This window comes from Gekko japonicus, unplaced genomic scaffold (genome assembly GCF_001447785.1).
Source record: "Gekko japonicus isolate JY-2015 unplaced genomic scaffold, Gekko_japonicus_V1.1 scaffold77, whole genome shotgun sequence".
NCBI classification, from domain to species: domain Eukaryota; kingdom Metazoa; phylum Chordata; class Lepidosauria; order Squamata; family Gekkonidae; genus Gekko; species Gekko japonicus.
Genome location: NW_015161405.1, coordinates 2,065,225 through 2,078,979, shown reverse-complemented (window position 1 = coordinate 2,078,979; position 13,755 = coordinate 2,065,225). Strand labels below are relative to the sequence as shown.

Genomic DNA, 13,755 nt, shown 5'->3' with positions numbered 1-13,755 from the left:
TTCTTTTTATTTATTTCTTAATTTGGCCTCGCCCAAGTTTTGGAATATTAGGAAGGTATGTATCCCTTTAATCTAAGAGGCAGAAGGGCAATCTTAGAGCAATGAAGCCAATCATCTACTTCAAAGGGAGAAAGAAAAGTAATTGAAAATTTGCTTGGAAATGGACACATTCACTCACATCCATTCAACTCTTCATCATTCTAAAGTAATATAAAGGGAGCCCTGAGAACCCCAACACTTTGTTCTAGCTGTTCAACAGAGAGCCAGCTTGGTGCAGTGGTTACTCTAATCTGGGAGAACCAGGTCTGATTCCCCACTCCTCCACACGCAGCTGCTGGATGACCTTGGGTCAGTCACAAGTTCTCTCAGAGCTGTTCTCTCATGAGCAGTCATCGAGAGAGCTCTCTCAGCCCCACCTACCTCACAGGGCATCTGTTGTGGGGAGGGGAAGGGAAAAGAGATTGTAATCCACTCTGAGACTTTGAGTGAAGGTTGGAGTATATATCTAAAACCTCTTTCTCCTTCTCCTCCTGTAGGGTCCCATCTCAATACTAGACTCCTTCAACTAGTGCCAAAGCCCCATCTGGGAGTGCACAGTGGGAATATGTATGTGATTCTGCTTTGGCCCTGCTGTCCAATGCAGGCAACCCCTGAAGACTGTGCTCCATCCACTCTGAGACTTTGAGTGAAGGTTGGAGTATATATCTAAAACCTCTTTCTCCTTCTCCTCCTGTAGGGTCCCATCTCAATACTAGACTCCTTCAACTAGTGCCAAAGCCCCATCTGGGAGTGCACAGTGGGAATATGTATGTGATTCTGCTTTGGCCCTGCTGTCCAATGCAGGCAACCCCTGAAGACTGTGCTCTTTTCGCTCTTCCACCCTGCTCTCACCAACACTACTTTTTCCTTGGATTCCACTCAGTGGACAGATTAATATGTTTTCTTCCTCTGTATCTCCCCACCTTATCCTTCTTTATATTAGTAACTTGTTTAGGCTAGTCTCTGTGTATCTTCGTGTTCGGTTTGCTAATTCCCTTGGCTATTAGTTTTCTTAATTTCTAAGACTCTGCACACTTATATGAGGCACTGGATAAAATATTGGATGCTGGTATACATCTGGCAGAAGGCCCCAATAATAATTGCCCTGGCTGCATCTGTGTATGGGTTCCTGACATGTTAAATAAGGACGCTCCTATAGTTGACATACATATGCATATGCATCATTTGGCCAGCACCATAACTTCTTTTTTTAAAAAAAAGACAGACACATTCACTGCATTTGAACCTTTAGAGTGATACTGGAATGGAGCACAAACAAACTATGTCTCACCAAACTTCCCCAATCCCAAATAATTACCATTGTAGATTACAGGTTTCAAAAACCTGTCAAATGATAAGATGTGCACCTCAATTTAGTGATTTCCTATGAGTACTGGAAGTCTAGAGCATACGTAGAGGTACCCTCACCTCACTAGAATAGTCACCTTTAATTTTAGTAAAAGGAAGACTCCATGAACACATTCTTCTATGCATAATTCAGGTTTCTGTTGAAATTAATGGGATAACTGAGACCTGCAAGAATTCAGTGTGTCCATCAGTGTCCCCCCCCCTTTTTAGAACTCAGTGATTGATGTAGCCCTTTTGTTTTCTCTTGGCAGAATTTTTACCACTTCAAAAGTGATCCACGTGCATAACTCTAGCTGTTAGATCAGAATGGGAAAGCGCACACACAACCCATGCAGCTCACCAACAATTTAGTCATATAGGAGTAGTAACCACCTTTTATGCGATTCCAGCCTCTAGCTGGATTTGGCAGACAGACCCACAAAATTTGGCTGGGTATCCTTGAAACAGAAGACATTGACCTCCTTCCATCCCCCATCCCCAACAGAAGAACAGAGACTTCTTACTCAGTAAGTCTGGTATTCAATGTTCCAATCTGGATGGTATCAAACCAGGCCATCTCTTGGTGAAGAACAGCAAAAAAGAATTTATCGCGTATCCTTCCTGTTTGTCTTGCAGCACTGGTAATAAAGGTCCAGACCTGAATGGTGCTAAGAATCAACACACCAAAGCCAAGTCCAACATAGTAGGAAGCAAACCTGATGGAGACATTAATAGCTAAAATGAGCAGCATCCTGTTGAACACATTTGTATACTGAAAAAAATAGTGTGACTGCAATCATACACAAAGACAAAAGCAAAATTTGCCTTGACAGCAAGATAACATTATAACTTCTCAAAATAATAACTGTATGGGAACTTACGTGGTCATCTGGGCTTCTATACCCGTTGCACCTGCTGGACACTCTGAATCATTCCTGTCTATAAAGCAAATGGCAGAAACAGTATAACTGAAAAATGTATTGAAAACTGTTTTCAGATACAATGCCATCGTGGCATTTTTACATGGTTCTGCAATTGTAGAAAAACCATCACTATATCTAATAGCCAAGGGTTGGGCCCCATGTGGGTTTAAAAAAAAAATCAATGCATGGAGGCTACCACTTAGGATTCTGGAAAAAATATGGGAGAGCCACAGGTTTAAGTGCATAGGGTTTGGAACTTTTGGATCAGATACAACTTTCATAGTAGCTGATCATATGCCCATGAGGAATCTTCTGCACATGCTTTGCAACCTTCTCTAAAGCAGCCCTTTACTAAATTGAATGAAGATTTCCCTTTAAGAAAAAGAGGTCAACAATAATTATTGCAGTGTTAATCTGTTGTAGCAAAATAAAACTCCAGTGGCACCTTAAAGCCTAACTACATTTATTTCAATATAAACAGTCAAGAGTCACAGCTAACTTCTTTGAATGTGTGAAGGGTATCATACTGAGACTTTTTAGACATGGGCCAATATCCTAAAGCCTTCCTTCCTCCAACTGTATTTTCAGGTAGAAGTCTAGGAATTCAGAATCTTGAAAAGTATTTGGGTAAGTTTAGTGACTTACCTGTAGACACATTTTGGCCAGTTGTCAGAAAGCTGTTTGTGATCTGTCCAAAAATAATGATAACGGCTGGCTGTCCTATTCCAACTGCCGCAGCTGTGATAACGCCCACTAGCATTAAAAGAATATCTAGCGAGTCTGCAAAACTGAACTAAATCAATATAAAGAGAAACCTGTAAAATACAGAAGAAATTGTGCCAGAATACCATAGGCCCCGGTCACATGGCAAAGTTGCCACGGGAGAGGCACGGGAGTCCCACGGATTTTCCAGGCGTGATCTCACCCCAACATCTGGGAAGCACAGTGCTCCCGTGGTGAACCCGTGGCTCCCCACCAAAGATGCGGAGTTAAAAACGAGTACCTACGAGGTACTAGTTTCCTGAAACCGTGGGCCAAGGGTGGGCGTCTGATCACGTTCCCGGTGGACTTATGTGGCATCCGGCACCCGCCGCTGTTCGTCTCTGCAGGTTGCACAACAGCGCCCAACAGCGCATGTGCACAAAGATTGATTGCTAGTGCGATCACGCGGCGTGGCTTCTGTGCCGTGCTGCAGGATACCCGTCTGATCGGCATTTCCCCTGAACCACAGGACCTCGACCGGGACATGTGCTCAGGCAGCCGCACGTTAGTTTCCTCCGGGTCAATTAGCCACACCTCCCCCCCGCGATATCCGGCCCGTGTGACTGGGGCCATAGTCATGTATTTAAGCAGCCTGAGAAAGTCCAAACATTCAAATAATGAAAAAATTGAGGGAAAGGTAACTAAGATGGTATTACAAAAGATTAGATACAATAAAGATCACTAAGCTTCACATAGCAGAAGTGCAAATGTATAGGTTAAAAAGCTAAATTGTGCAGGGGAGTGAATCTGTGTGAGGGATGCCAAAACACAGAATGAATTGTAGGCTGTCATAAGCCATAGAAATCTGTGAATTCAGAGAGGGAAAGGTAAACTGGGAGACAGCAGGGGGGGAAAGTGTCAACCAAAGCATGTTAGCTACACTGACGCTGTGAAAGTCAGAGGGAAGATTCAGCCCTGGTAAATTTTAGGGTGGGAAGGGAAAGAAACCTACTTTACACTATAGTTTAGGGAAATATCACACCAAAGCCTGTGTGGTAAAGTTCAGATTTTCCTGGTCCCACCCACTGGCAGCCATTTTCCCTTCAACAGTCATTTAGTCTCCATGTCCCTGGGTTTTTTTCCTCTTGTGAACAGTGCTTTATTCATATACCATTATACCAATATGTACATCAGGTTTTCTGAATTCTCAATTTTCATTTTTTTTAAAGTAAGTCTCTAGCCACTTTTGTTGTGGAGATATAAGGTAAATGGCATATCACTGCAAGTAAAGAGGCTAGAGATTTATTCTGTTTTAATGAAAACTGGTAGTTCAGTGAATGAGATACTTATATTATTATAAAGGTATACTGATTGGGGTGATCTTAGTGATTCTGGGGCCATGGGCAAAAGTCCAGGGTGGGACCCCAGAATCACGGCACCCCTTCCACCAGAGCCAACCCAGGCCAAAGTGCAGCATTTGAGCCAGCTGTGAGTGAGTTCGGCTCATGTGCTGAGGCTGCCCGAGCCTGGTGCTGGGTGGGTAGGTGCTGCTGCCTGCCACCCTTGAGCCAGCTGCCTGAGCCCTGGAAGGGGAGGGCATGCAATGTGGTGGGAACATGTACTTGTCTTTCCCCTGTTCTTTCAGTTTGGTGTAGTGGTTAAGTGCACGGACTCTAATCTGGAAGAACTGGGTTTGATTCCCCACTCCCCCTCTTGCAGCTGCTGGGATGACCTTTGGCAAGCCATAGTTCTGTCAGAGCTGTCCTTGAAAGAGCAGTTCCCAAAAGAGCTCTCTCAGCCCCACCTACCTCTAGGGTTCCCAAATCCCCCCGGGGGGCGGATTTCCCCCCGCTTTCAAGGCCCGACTTCCACCCCACGCGGAATCGGGCCCGGGGGAAACTCCACCCCCGCGCGCGCATCACCCGGAAGTGAAGTGACAAAGAGTTTCCCCCTCAAATGGCGTGGCCCCGCCCCCAGCGTGCGACGTCACTTCCGGGTGATGCGCAGGTTGAGGTCTTGTCGAGCTCCCGTGGTTAGGGGGGAGGTGCCAATCACACAACGCGGCAAAGAAGCAAAGCAGCGTGGCAAATGGGGTTGTGTTTTTTTAAAAAAAAACCCTGAAATGTGTGCATGCTCTGATGGGTGCTTGTGCGCATCCATGGAGACTTGGGGGAAAAAAACCTTTTTGCAAGGGGACATAGGCGGGGAGGGGGACTACCACCCGAAACGCACAGCAACGCCCGCCTTTGCCCCGTGGTTTCCAGAAACTAGTACCTCCAAGGTACTAGTTTTTTACCCCACATCTTTGGCGGGAAGCCTTGGGTGCACCACGGGAGCTCTACACTTCCCAGATGTGGCGGTGAGATCGCGCCCGGAAAATCCGCCTATCTTCTGTCTCTCTAGCATGCCTAATGCTCCGTGTGACCGGGGCCTTAGACTCCTTAAGGTAGAGAAAAGCAGGATATAAAAACCAACTCTTCTTCTTCATCATTATGTTCACCTGGAGAAAATGACAGCCCTGGAGGGCAGACTCTATGGCATCATATCTCTGCTGAGCTACCTCCCCGTTCCAGACTTCACCCTCCCCAGGCTCCACCCCCAATTCTCCAGGAATTTCCCAGCTCAAAGTTTGTAAGTGTACTGTACCCTCTGGCCTACTCCCCTTTTGGGGTGGGGGCAAGGTTGCTGAGCACTCACTTGATCAGCATTCAGTCCCAGGCCCAGCTAGAACCATATAAGTCTTAATTCCAGAGTTACTACTGAACATGTTGAATTGGTATATATGATGGGAAAAGAGGTATTTGCACATTACATTTTTTTAAAAGAGAGGAATAAAATCTTATGCTCTGCAGGATCAGGAGTGGGATTTGACCTCATGTTGTACTTCTTCATTCTTTCCCCACTGCTTGCAGACAAATAAGGAGATCCCATAATTCTTTGCATGCAAGATCTCTGAAGGAAGGCATTTCAAAAGCCAAGTTTAAGGGATATCCTACATTCAGATAAGCATGTAACCTCTCATGGGTTACCTTCCTGTGTACATTTATAGAAGCAGGGTGGGAAGATGTCAATCTGAGGCTGCTTTTGGTCTCACTTAGAGATAGGCACCAACCCCCAAATAAATCCCATTTTGAGCATGAACCAAGCCAGTTCATGGTTTGCAAACCAGCGGTTTGGGAGAGTGTGTCTCCCACAATCCACCCATGAACCTCCATGTTTTTTCATGGAGGTTTGTGGGAGACATGTTCTTCGGCTCCCAAGGCATATAAATGCCTTTACTTTCGGGTCTGGCAGGTCACCTGGAAGTGAGCTCCAAAGGTATCTAAATGCTGATTGAGCCCACCACTAGCCTGTGACCCCATCCAAGTGAACTCTGAAGGCATTTAAATGCCTTTAAATTCCAGGTGGGGCCTGCCTATATAAGGGCATATAAGGCTTCAGAATCCACTCTGGGAGCTCAGTCAAGTGGGGTGGCCTTTGGAGCCCACTCTTGGAGTTCAGTCGGGCCAGCCCAACCCTGAGGTGGGCTTTGAAGGTATTTAAATGACTTTGGAGCTCACTTGGATGGGGTTGTGGGCTGGTGGTGGGCTACAATGGCATTAAACACCTTCAGGGATCACTTCTGGGTAGGGCCATTCTACCACCTCCCGAACTCACCAATTGAACAAACCACTAACCAGTTCAGGAAACAGAAAAGTTTATGTAAGTTCATAGTTCATTTAAGCAAACAAACCATGAACCCCAAAGAAGCACTATTTCCCCAGTATGGGCTCATCCCTAATCTCACTACATGTAGGTGTGCTGGAGAAAACATGTGAACTGGCTCATATAGAAGTGACAAAGAGAAAACACACAGATTAGATACTGACCAACTGGAAAAATCCAACCATCTTCTTTTCTTTTTTTGACTTTGCATTTTTCTTTCTAAAAAGATTCAAGCAGGAAAAACAGATCAGTGGAAGTCATTTTAGGCAGAAATATCGTAAACAGCTCAAAGAAAACCTACTTTTGTGCAACCACTTCATTCGAAAGGAAAGCAGGGTTGTCATAGCCATTGATTGAAGGCTCTGTTGATGAGAAAGGATGGATTCTGTATAAGTAGAGTTGTAATCCAAGGTGCTTGCAGGTACTGTTTACAAATTCTGCAGACTTGAGTTCTGTGTCTTAAATACATCTGCAAGTAGCACTGGCTTCACCAAGAATGAAATTCTATACAAAACTGAAAGGAAGCCTCATTTAACCCCCACCCCAAAACCCCCCACCAACAGTGAGATTTACTTCTCTATTCATTTGTACACAGGTTGGCATTTTAGGATCAAGGTCTTCAAATGCAAACATGTCAAACAATACAATACAGTGCTTAATGAGCAAAAATATTCTGAGAACACAGAATGAAGATGACATAATAGGAAAAAGTAATTCTTTGCTACTGATGTCATTTAAGAAGGCTTATCACATTTTAACTATAGGCCGATCACGCTACAATCTAGTTAAGTACAAAGTGCATATCAAATTGTGTTATGGAACAAGACAACCAAAAGGCTCTGTAACAAGAGGTAGTCACACAGCTCTGTGAACTAAATTAACCCGATCTGCTGTTGTGTCACCATCAAATAAGGTTTTGCGGCATATTTTTCCAACAGCAGCTGTATAATAACTTCATACAGGAAGGTGCGTGTGTGGACAGGTGTGGTCCCTCATTAAAATGAGAAAATGCACACAGGGTACATTTCCCCATGTAATGGCTGAAGTATCTTATGATTCTTCTACTTTCTGCATGGCAGCATGTCAAGAAACCCAAACCTGGGTCCTTCTGAGCCACTGTCTCACAGACCAGCGAGCAGTGCTCTAACTCATCGGTCTCTGAGGTTAAATGTACACAAGAAGACCAAAACATTGAAAAAATATGCACCTGTTTATTGAGCAAACAAAATGAGAATACTGCTATGCAACACAGTCTCTAGAGTCAATTAACAACAACAAAAAACAATAAAAGCTAATTTTTCTTTCTGACACTTTGGTACCTGGCAATAACTGGTATCCCACTCAAAACAGCCAAATCCAGGCTAGTAGCTTATATATCTGTCCCATGGGATTAAAGTTAGCATAGTGTCTCCCTTATTGAAAGGCCAATTATAGTTTCCTGCTGTCTGACATCAGGTGGTTTCCAGAATCTAATCAATGCACTCTCTCGCTGGAGCCCTCCAAGATATAATGCCACTCACTCTTGGCTCCCACCTGGTTACTGACTGAGAGCAGATTTCTTTACTTATCTAATTACCACTTCAGTCAGGCCTGAGAGAGACACAGATAGTATCTATGAGAAGGCTAATTGCTAACACCTGCAAGCTGAAGCAGACTCACTATTATTTGTGTTAATTTTTGGTGAAACTAAGGTTCTTTGCCTCACAAGCTTCCCTTCTGAAAGCTGTGACCCATGGTATAGCCATGGTAGAAGCTTCCCAAATACCTAGCAAAAGCAACCAAGCATTACATTCTAACACTCCCATGTGACATCATTGTGCCGATGACGCCACACGCAGCAATGTCGCCCACCCCATACACTCCTAGACAGCTCCCCCCCACCCCCCGCCACCAGGACAATTGGACCTGGCAACTCTATGTATGCTCATTCTGTACCTTCTGCTTCCTTCAGCCCACCCACCAGATGGGGCAAAGATACCCTTTCCTCATCCACAACCCTTATAAAAGACATTTGCCCCACACTCTGACAACCTTAACAAGTAAAACAAAGTTTGAGTCCAGCGGCACCTTTAAGACCAACAAAGTTTTATTCAAGGTATGAGCTTTTGTGTGCACACACATTTCCTCCGATACAGTGAAACTGAACTTACTAGTCCATACATATAGGCAGAGGATGAAGTTGTTTTAACAGATACAAAACCGAAACAGTTTATATGGCCACAATTTGTATGGATTTAATTACAGGAAGACACAGTAAATATGTCAAAATAGGAGACTGATTGTGTAAAAGTCTCCTTCTTAATTGTGGAATGTTAAGAATGATTAACAGAGACCATGTCCTTACACTCCATTCATCTTCTTTCAAGCATGGAAGTAACTTACAGCATCCCATTCTTTGAGGTGGGGTAAATGGTTGAGTAGTGTTTGCCCCCCCAATCAGAATAACAAGACAGACAACAGTATGGAATCAAACAAGGACCACTTTATTAACTTACACTCCATTCATCTTCTTTCAAGCATGGAAGTAACTTACAGCATCCCATTCTTTGAGGTCGGGTAAATGGTTGAGTAGTGTTTGCCCCCCCAATCAGAATAACAAGACAGACAACAGTATGGAATCAAACAAGGACCACTTTGTTAACTACTTAGAAGAAATAGTAACTAAGTGGCAAGGAAAAAAACTAAGTGGGTGCAGAACAGGCAAGGCAGGTGTCACTCTCCAACCAACCTCCTTGCCCATCATGGGGCGAGTCAGCAGCCCCAGTCTTGAACCACCAGTTTGGCTCGCAACCAGCAGCCCAGCAAACTGTGTCACCCAGGTGCACCTACCCCTGAAGCTGCACCACTTGCAGGGAGGAGCCTGCCCAAGAGGTTCCCAGACATGGTCATCATTCCCCTGGGCTGCAAAAACCCAAAGGCCATTCCTGATGACCCCCTTGTTCCCAATGGGAAAAAATGCCTTAAGGTACTCACCAGTTGTGCTTTGTTACCTGCACTACCCTGCCTAGTGACCAACCTATTTAACAGCAACCACCACAAAATGTCCAAATCCACTGCTCTCAGTGCAAGGTAGGCAAAACACCTCCACCCCACCAGCCAATCCTGGGTGAATGTGAAAAATTCTTACCTGGCCCCAACAGATGACCAGCCTCAGCCCTCCAAGATATAATGCAACTCACTCTTGACTCCCACCTAGTTACTGACTGAGAGCAGATTTCTTCACTTATCTAATTATCACTTTCTTTTTAGAGATGTGCATTTGGCTTGGCTGAATGGAACGCATTCAGCTTAGTCGAGCCAGAAAAAAGCCCATATAATGCCTATATGGCATTATTCAGGCTGCCTAGAAGCTGAATCAGATTCTCTGATCTGATTTGGTTTCCCGAAAAAGTACTGCTGTATAGAAGCTGAATCTGGCTTCCATCCCCCCATACATTCTTTTCCCAGTCAGCCGGCAGGCCAGCTAGGGAAGCAAGAGAAGGGAGAGCAGGTCAGTTTCACCCTTCTCCACTTGGAAGCCAAAGGGAGTGTAACTGACCTGCTCTAAATCTGACTCCCTTCTCCAGCGGGAAAGACATGCAGAGGCTCCCGCTGCTTTGGCCGGGGGGAGGGTCCAAGAGATCCAAGTCAAGGGCAAGGCGGGTACTTTGGCCAGCAAATGAGAAGGGAGCACTCACTGGAGAAGACCCTGATGCTGGGAAAGATTGAAGGTCTGTACTTTAAAGGACGGCAAAGGATGAGATGGTTAGACAGTGTCATAGATGCAACGAACATGACATTGAGCAAACTTCAGAGGACGGCGGAAGACAGGAAGGCCTGGCAGGATCTGGTCCATGGGGTCGCGAAGAGTCAGACTCGACTGTGCGACTGAACAACAACAACTTTAAAGGTTGAACTTTGATAACTCTATTAAAATGTTGTGTGTTGTTAAAGCATAGACAGATATGCTTGTGTAAATGCTTTCAGTATCATTATAGCATTACACACAGCCTTGTTCCTTGGAAAGATCAGAGAGGCATATTTAAATGCCTCCCCAACCCAGCCTTCTCCAGGCTGCTTGCTGCAGCCAGCGGACTCAGAAAGGCTGGATCAGGGAGGCACTTAAAAATGCTTCCTCGCCTTTTCCTCAAGCCACTTCAGCCTTACTTACTGTGGCGGGCAGGCTGAGGAAGGTGTGGGGAGGCATTTAGAGATACCTCTTCGATCTTATCTCCTTTCTCTAGGTGACCCACTTCTGCAGGCCAGCTAGAGAAGGGAGAAAAGATGGGGAGGCATTTACCCTCCCATAGTCCTGTGAGGGGCGGCAGGCTCCCATCATTGAAAGGAAGGCAGATGTGGCACGCTCCCTTCATTGAAAGAATGGTGATTTGCCTTCCCTTCGATGATGGGAGCTTACTGCGCAGGAATGGGGGGGAGAGTATTATACCCTATGGGGATGATCCCCATAGGTTATAATTGAGCCAAATAAATCTGGCAGTACTGATGATTCCCGAACCCCAGTATCTTGCCAATACTGGGATTCAGGAATATTTGCAAATACCGATATTTTTGGGGTTGGTATATCCGAACCTGAAAAAGACTGATTTATTCATTTTTTTGGTGCACACCCCTATTTCTGATATCAGGCCTTGAGAGAGATACAGATAGTATCTAAGAGAAGGCTAACTGCAAACACCTGCAAGCTGAAGCAGACCCACTATTATTCATGGTAACCCGTGGTGAAACTAAGGTGCTTTGCCTCATACAGCCTCTTACTGATTAATTGCTGCAGGAACAGGTGGTCATCAGTGGAAGAGCCCCCTTGAGGAGGAGTAGAGTATGGTGCTCTCAGGTAACTTTATCTTGGCTTAGAGCACATTGGCAGCTAGGTTCCATCAAAGTGTCTGCAGGATCACTTTCTCCTGGACTTTAGCCTTCCTTATAAGGCAATGTCAGGTGCAGGTCTTGACTTGGCATGATTGCCAGGCGATACTCATACATGGAAGCTGAACCTAAGCAGGCTATAAAGTATGAAAGAGGAAGAGGAAACAGTAGCGAGGGGGCTTGATAGGAGACCTGGAGCTGCTGGGAACAGTTGTCACTGTAGGATGTCCTGTCAGTAACAAAAGGGATGTAAGAAACTGATTTTATGTATATTGTGGCTTGTTTTCTTTCCTATAATTAAAATACATTTGTGTTGATGAGGTGTCTTGTCTCCCTCTGCATCTTTGACTACCCAAATCCATGAAAAAGAACCCTTGCCTCCAGCAAAAACAGCCTCTGGCAAAACAGCAGAACCTGCCTGACTTCTGTATTTCACTTACAACTACAGTATGAAGACAGATCAGCTTGCTGTCTAAATGCAAATCCAGTAGGATAGTTTTACAGATGTGGTCCATAATAAGGAGAACATGCTAATTGCAATAGAGCTTCATAGGGGTTTCAAAGCCATGATTTATAGAATTGTGAAATTTTGGTACTAGAGGTCAGTATTGTCTTAGTATTGGTTTTATGTTGTTTTTAGTGCAATGTAGTCACTTTGGGGACCTGACAAAGCAAATGAATGTTGCTTCTGACTTATGGTGGTCCTATGCATTAAAGATCTCCAAAACAACTTTTATGAAGAAACATTCAAGCATACTACAATCAAGGTAGTTACAGAATGAAATTTCATGCAGGTTTTTTTGCATTTGAAGGCATCAAATAAGCATTAAGTAATGGAGCTATCCATATACTAGTAAACAATTAAAAGTATTAATTTTACCAGGTTTGGATGTTTTATTTCCTGCACGAGTTTTCCAGTGATCATTCATTGCTCTGTTCTGTGTTATGGTTTAATTTCAGAAAACTGCATTCACCACAAATCTGCATAGAGAGAAAATACAGAGGTAACATGCCTATTTTAAAAACAAATTAAACTTTATTTAAATAATCCTTGATGACTTTTCCTTATTCGTTAGAAAATTCATATGCTGCTTTTCTTTTTCAAAACATTTTTATTAGTTTCATAGAGATAGAACTACTATAGAAAGAAAAAAAGAATAAGAACAGAACAGAAACATCTAAGATGGATACTATACTCTAATATCAGCTTTGGTTTGCAGTGCTATTACAGAATTTAGGAGTTTTTTATGCCGCATCAATATTGCTTTTATAGTTCATATTTTAAGTTTTTCAAAATACTTTTGAATCCAATAATAAAGTCATGCCCATTTTCTTTCAAAGCTTCCTTCTTGTTTTTTCATGTAATAGTAAAGTTAATTTGTCCATTTCTGCTGCATCCAATAATCTATAGATTAACTCTTCCTTTGTAGGTGTCTCTTCTTTTTTCTAGTATTTTGCATACAAAATTCTAGCCGTAGTTACAACCTGTATAATCATATAAACAACTTGTTTGTTAAAATTTTGTGGTATAATATTTAATAAAAACAGTTCTGGTATAAATGGAATGTTTGTGTCAAGAATTTTTTGTAATACCTCATGAATCCATATCCAGTACTTTTTCACAACATTACATGTCCACCACATATGGTAAAAAGAGCCAGTTTTTAGTTTACATTTTCAACACACATTTGACATATTTGGATACCATTTAGCTAATTTTTCAGGTGTCATGTACCATCTATAAAAATTTTTTATATATTTTCTTTATATGACACAGCTTTAGTGAGCTATATGTTAACTTTCCATACATTTTGATTTCCATCAAAAGTTTCATATAATTGTCTTTCAGCATCAAGAAATAATAATGCCATTTGTTTTTCCAGATGCACTTCAAAAAATTCTAATACATTCAAAATAGTTCTCACATTGTTCCTCATTTGTCTTTTGGGCAAAAATCCTGATTGGTCCTGATGGATTGTTTTAATCAGAACCTTCTTCAATCTACTTGCCAGTATGGATGCATAAATTTTATAGTCCACATTAAGCAATGAGATTGGCTGATAATTTTTAATTTCTTTTTCATCTTTGTTTGATTTATGTATTAAGGTAATCAAAGCTTGGTTCCAGGACTCTGGTAATTTTCTTTGCTCAAATATATTTTGAATAGTGTTCTTCA

At 43.1% G+C, this 13,755-nt stretch overlaps 1 protein-coding gene across 1 annotated transcript in view; it reads right to left on the bottom strand.

Annotated features, from left to right (window-relative positions):
- Positions 1-2,275, bottom strand: part of ABCB5 (ATP binding cassette subfamily B member 5) — a 55,263-nt gene extending 52,988 nt beyond the window's left edge. The window contains exons 1-2 of the mRNA XM_015426139.1: positions 2,268-2,275; positions 1,911-2,102 (exon numbers count right to left, since the gene is read on the bottom strand). Coding sequence (XP_015281625.1) covers positions 1,911-2,102; positions 2,268-2,275 — 200 coding nt within the window. The remainder of the gene's footprint in view (positions 1-1,910; positions 2,103-2,267) is intronic.
- Between the last annotated feature and the right edge of the window lie 11,480 nt (positions 2,276-13,755).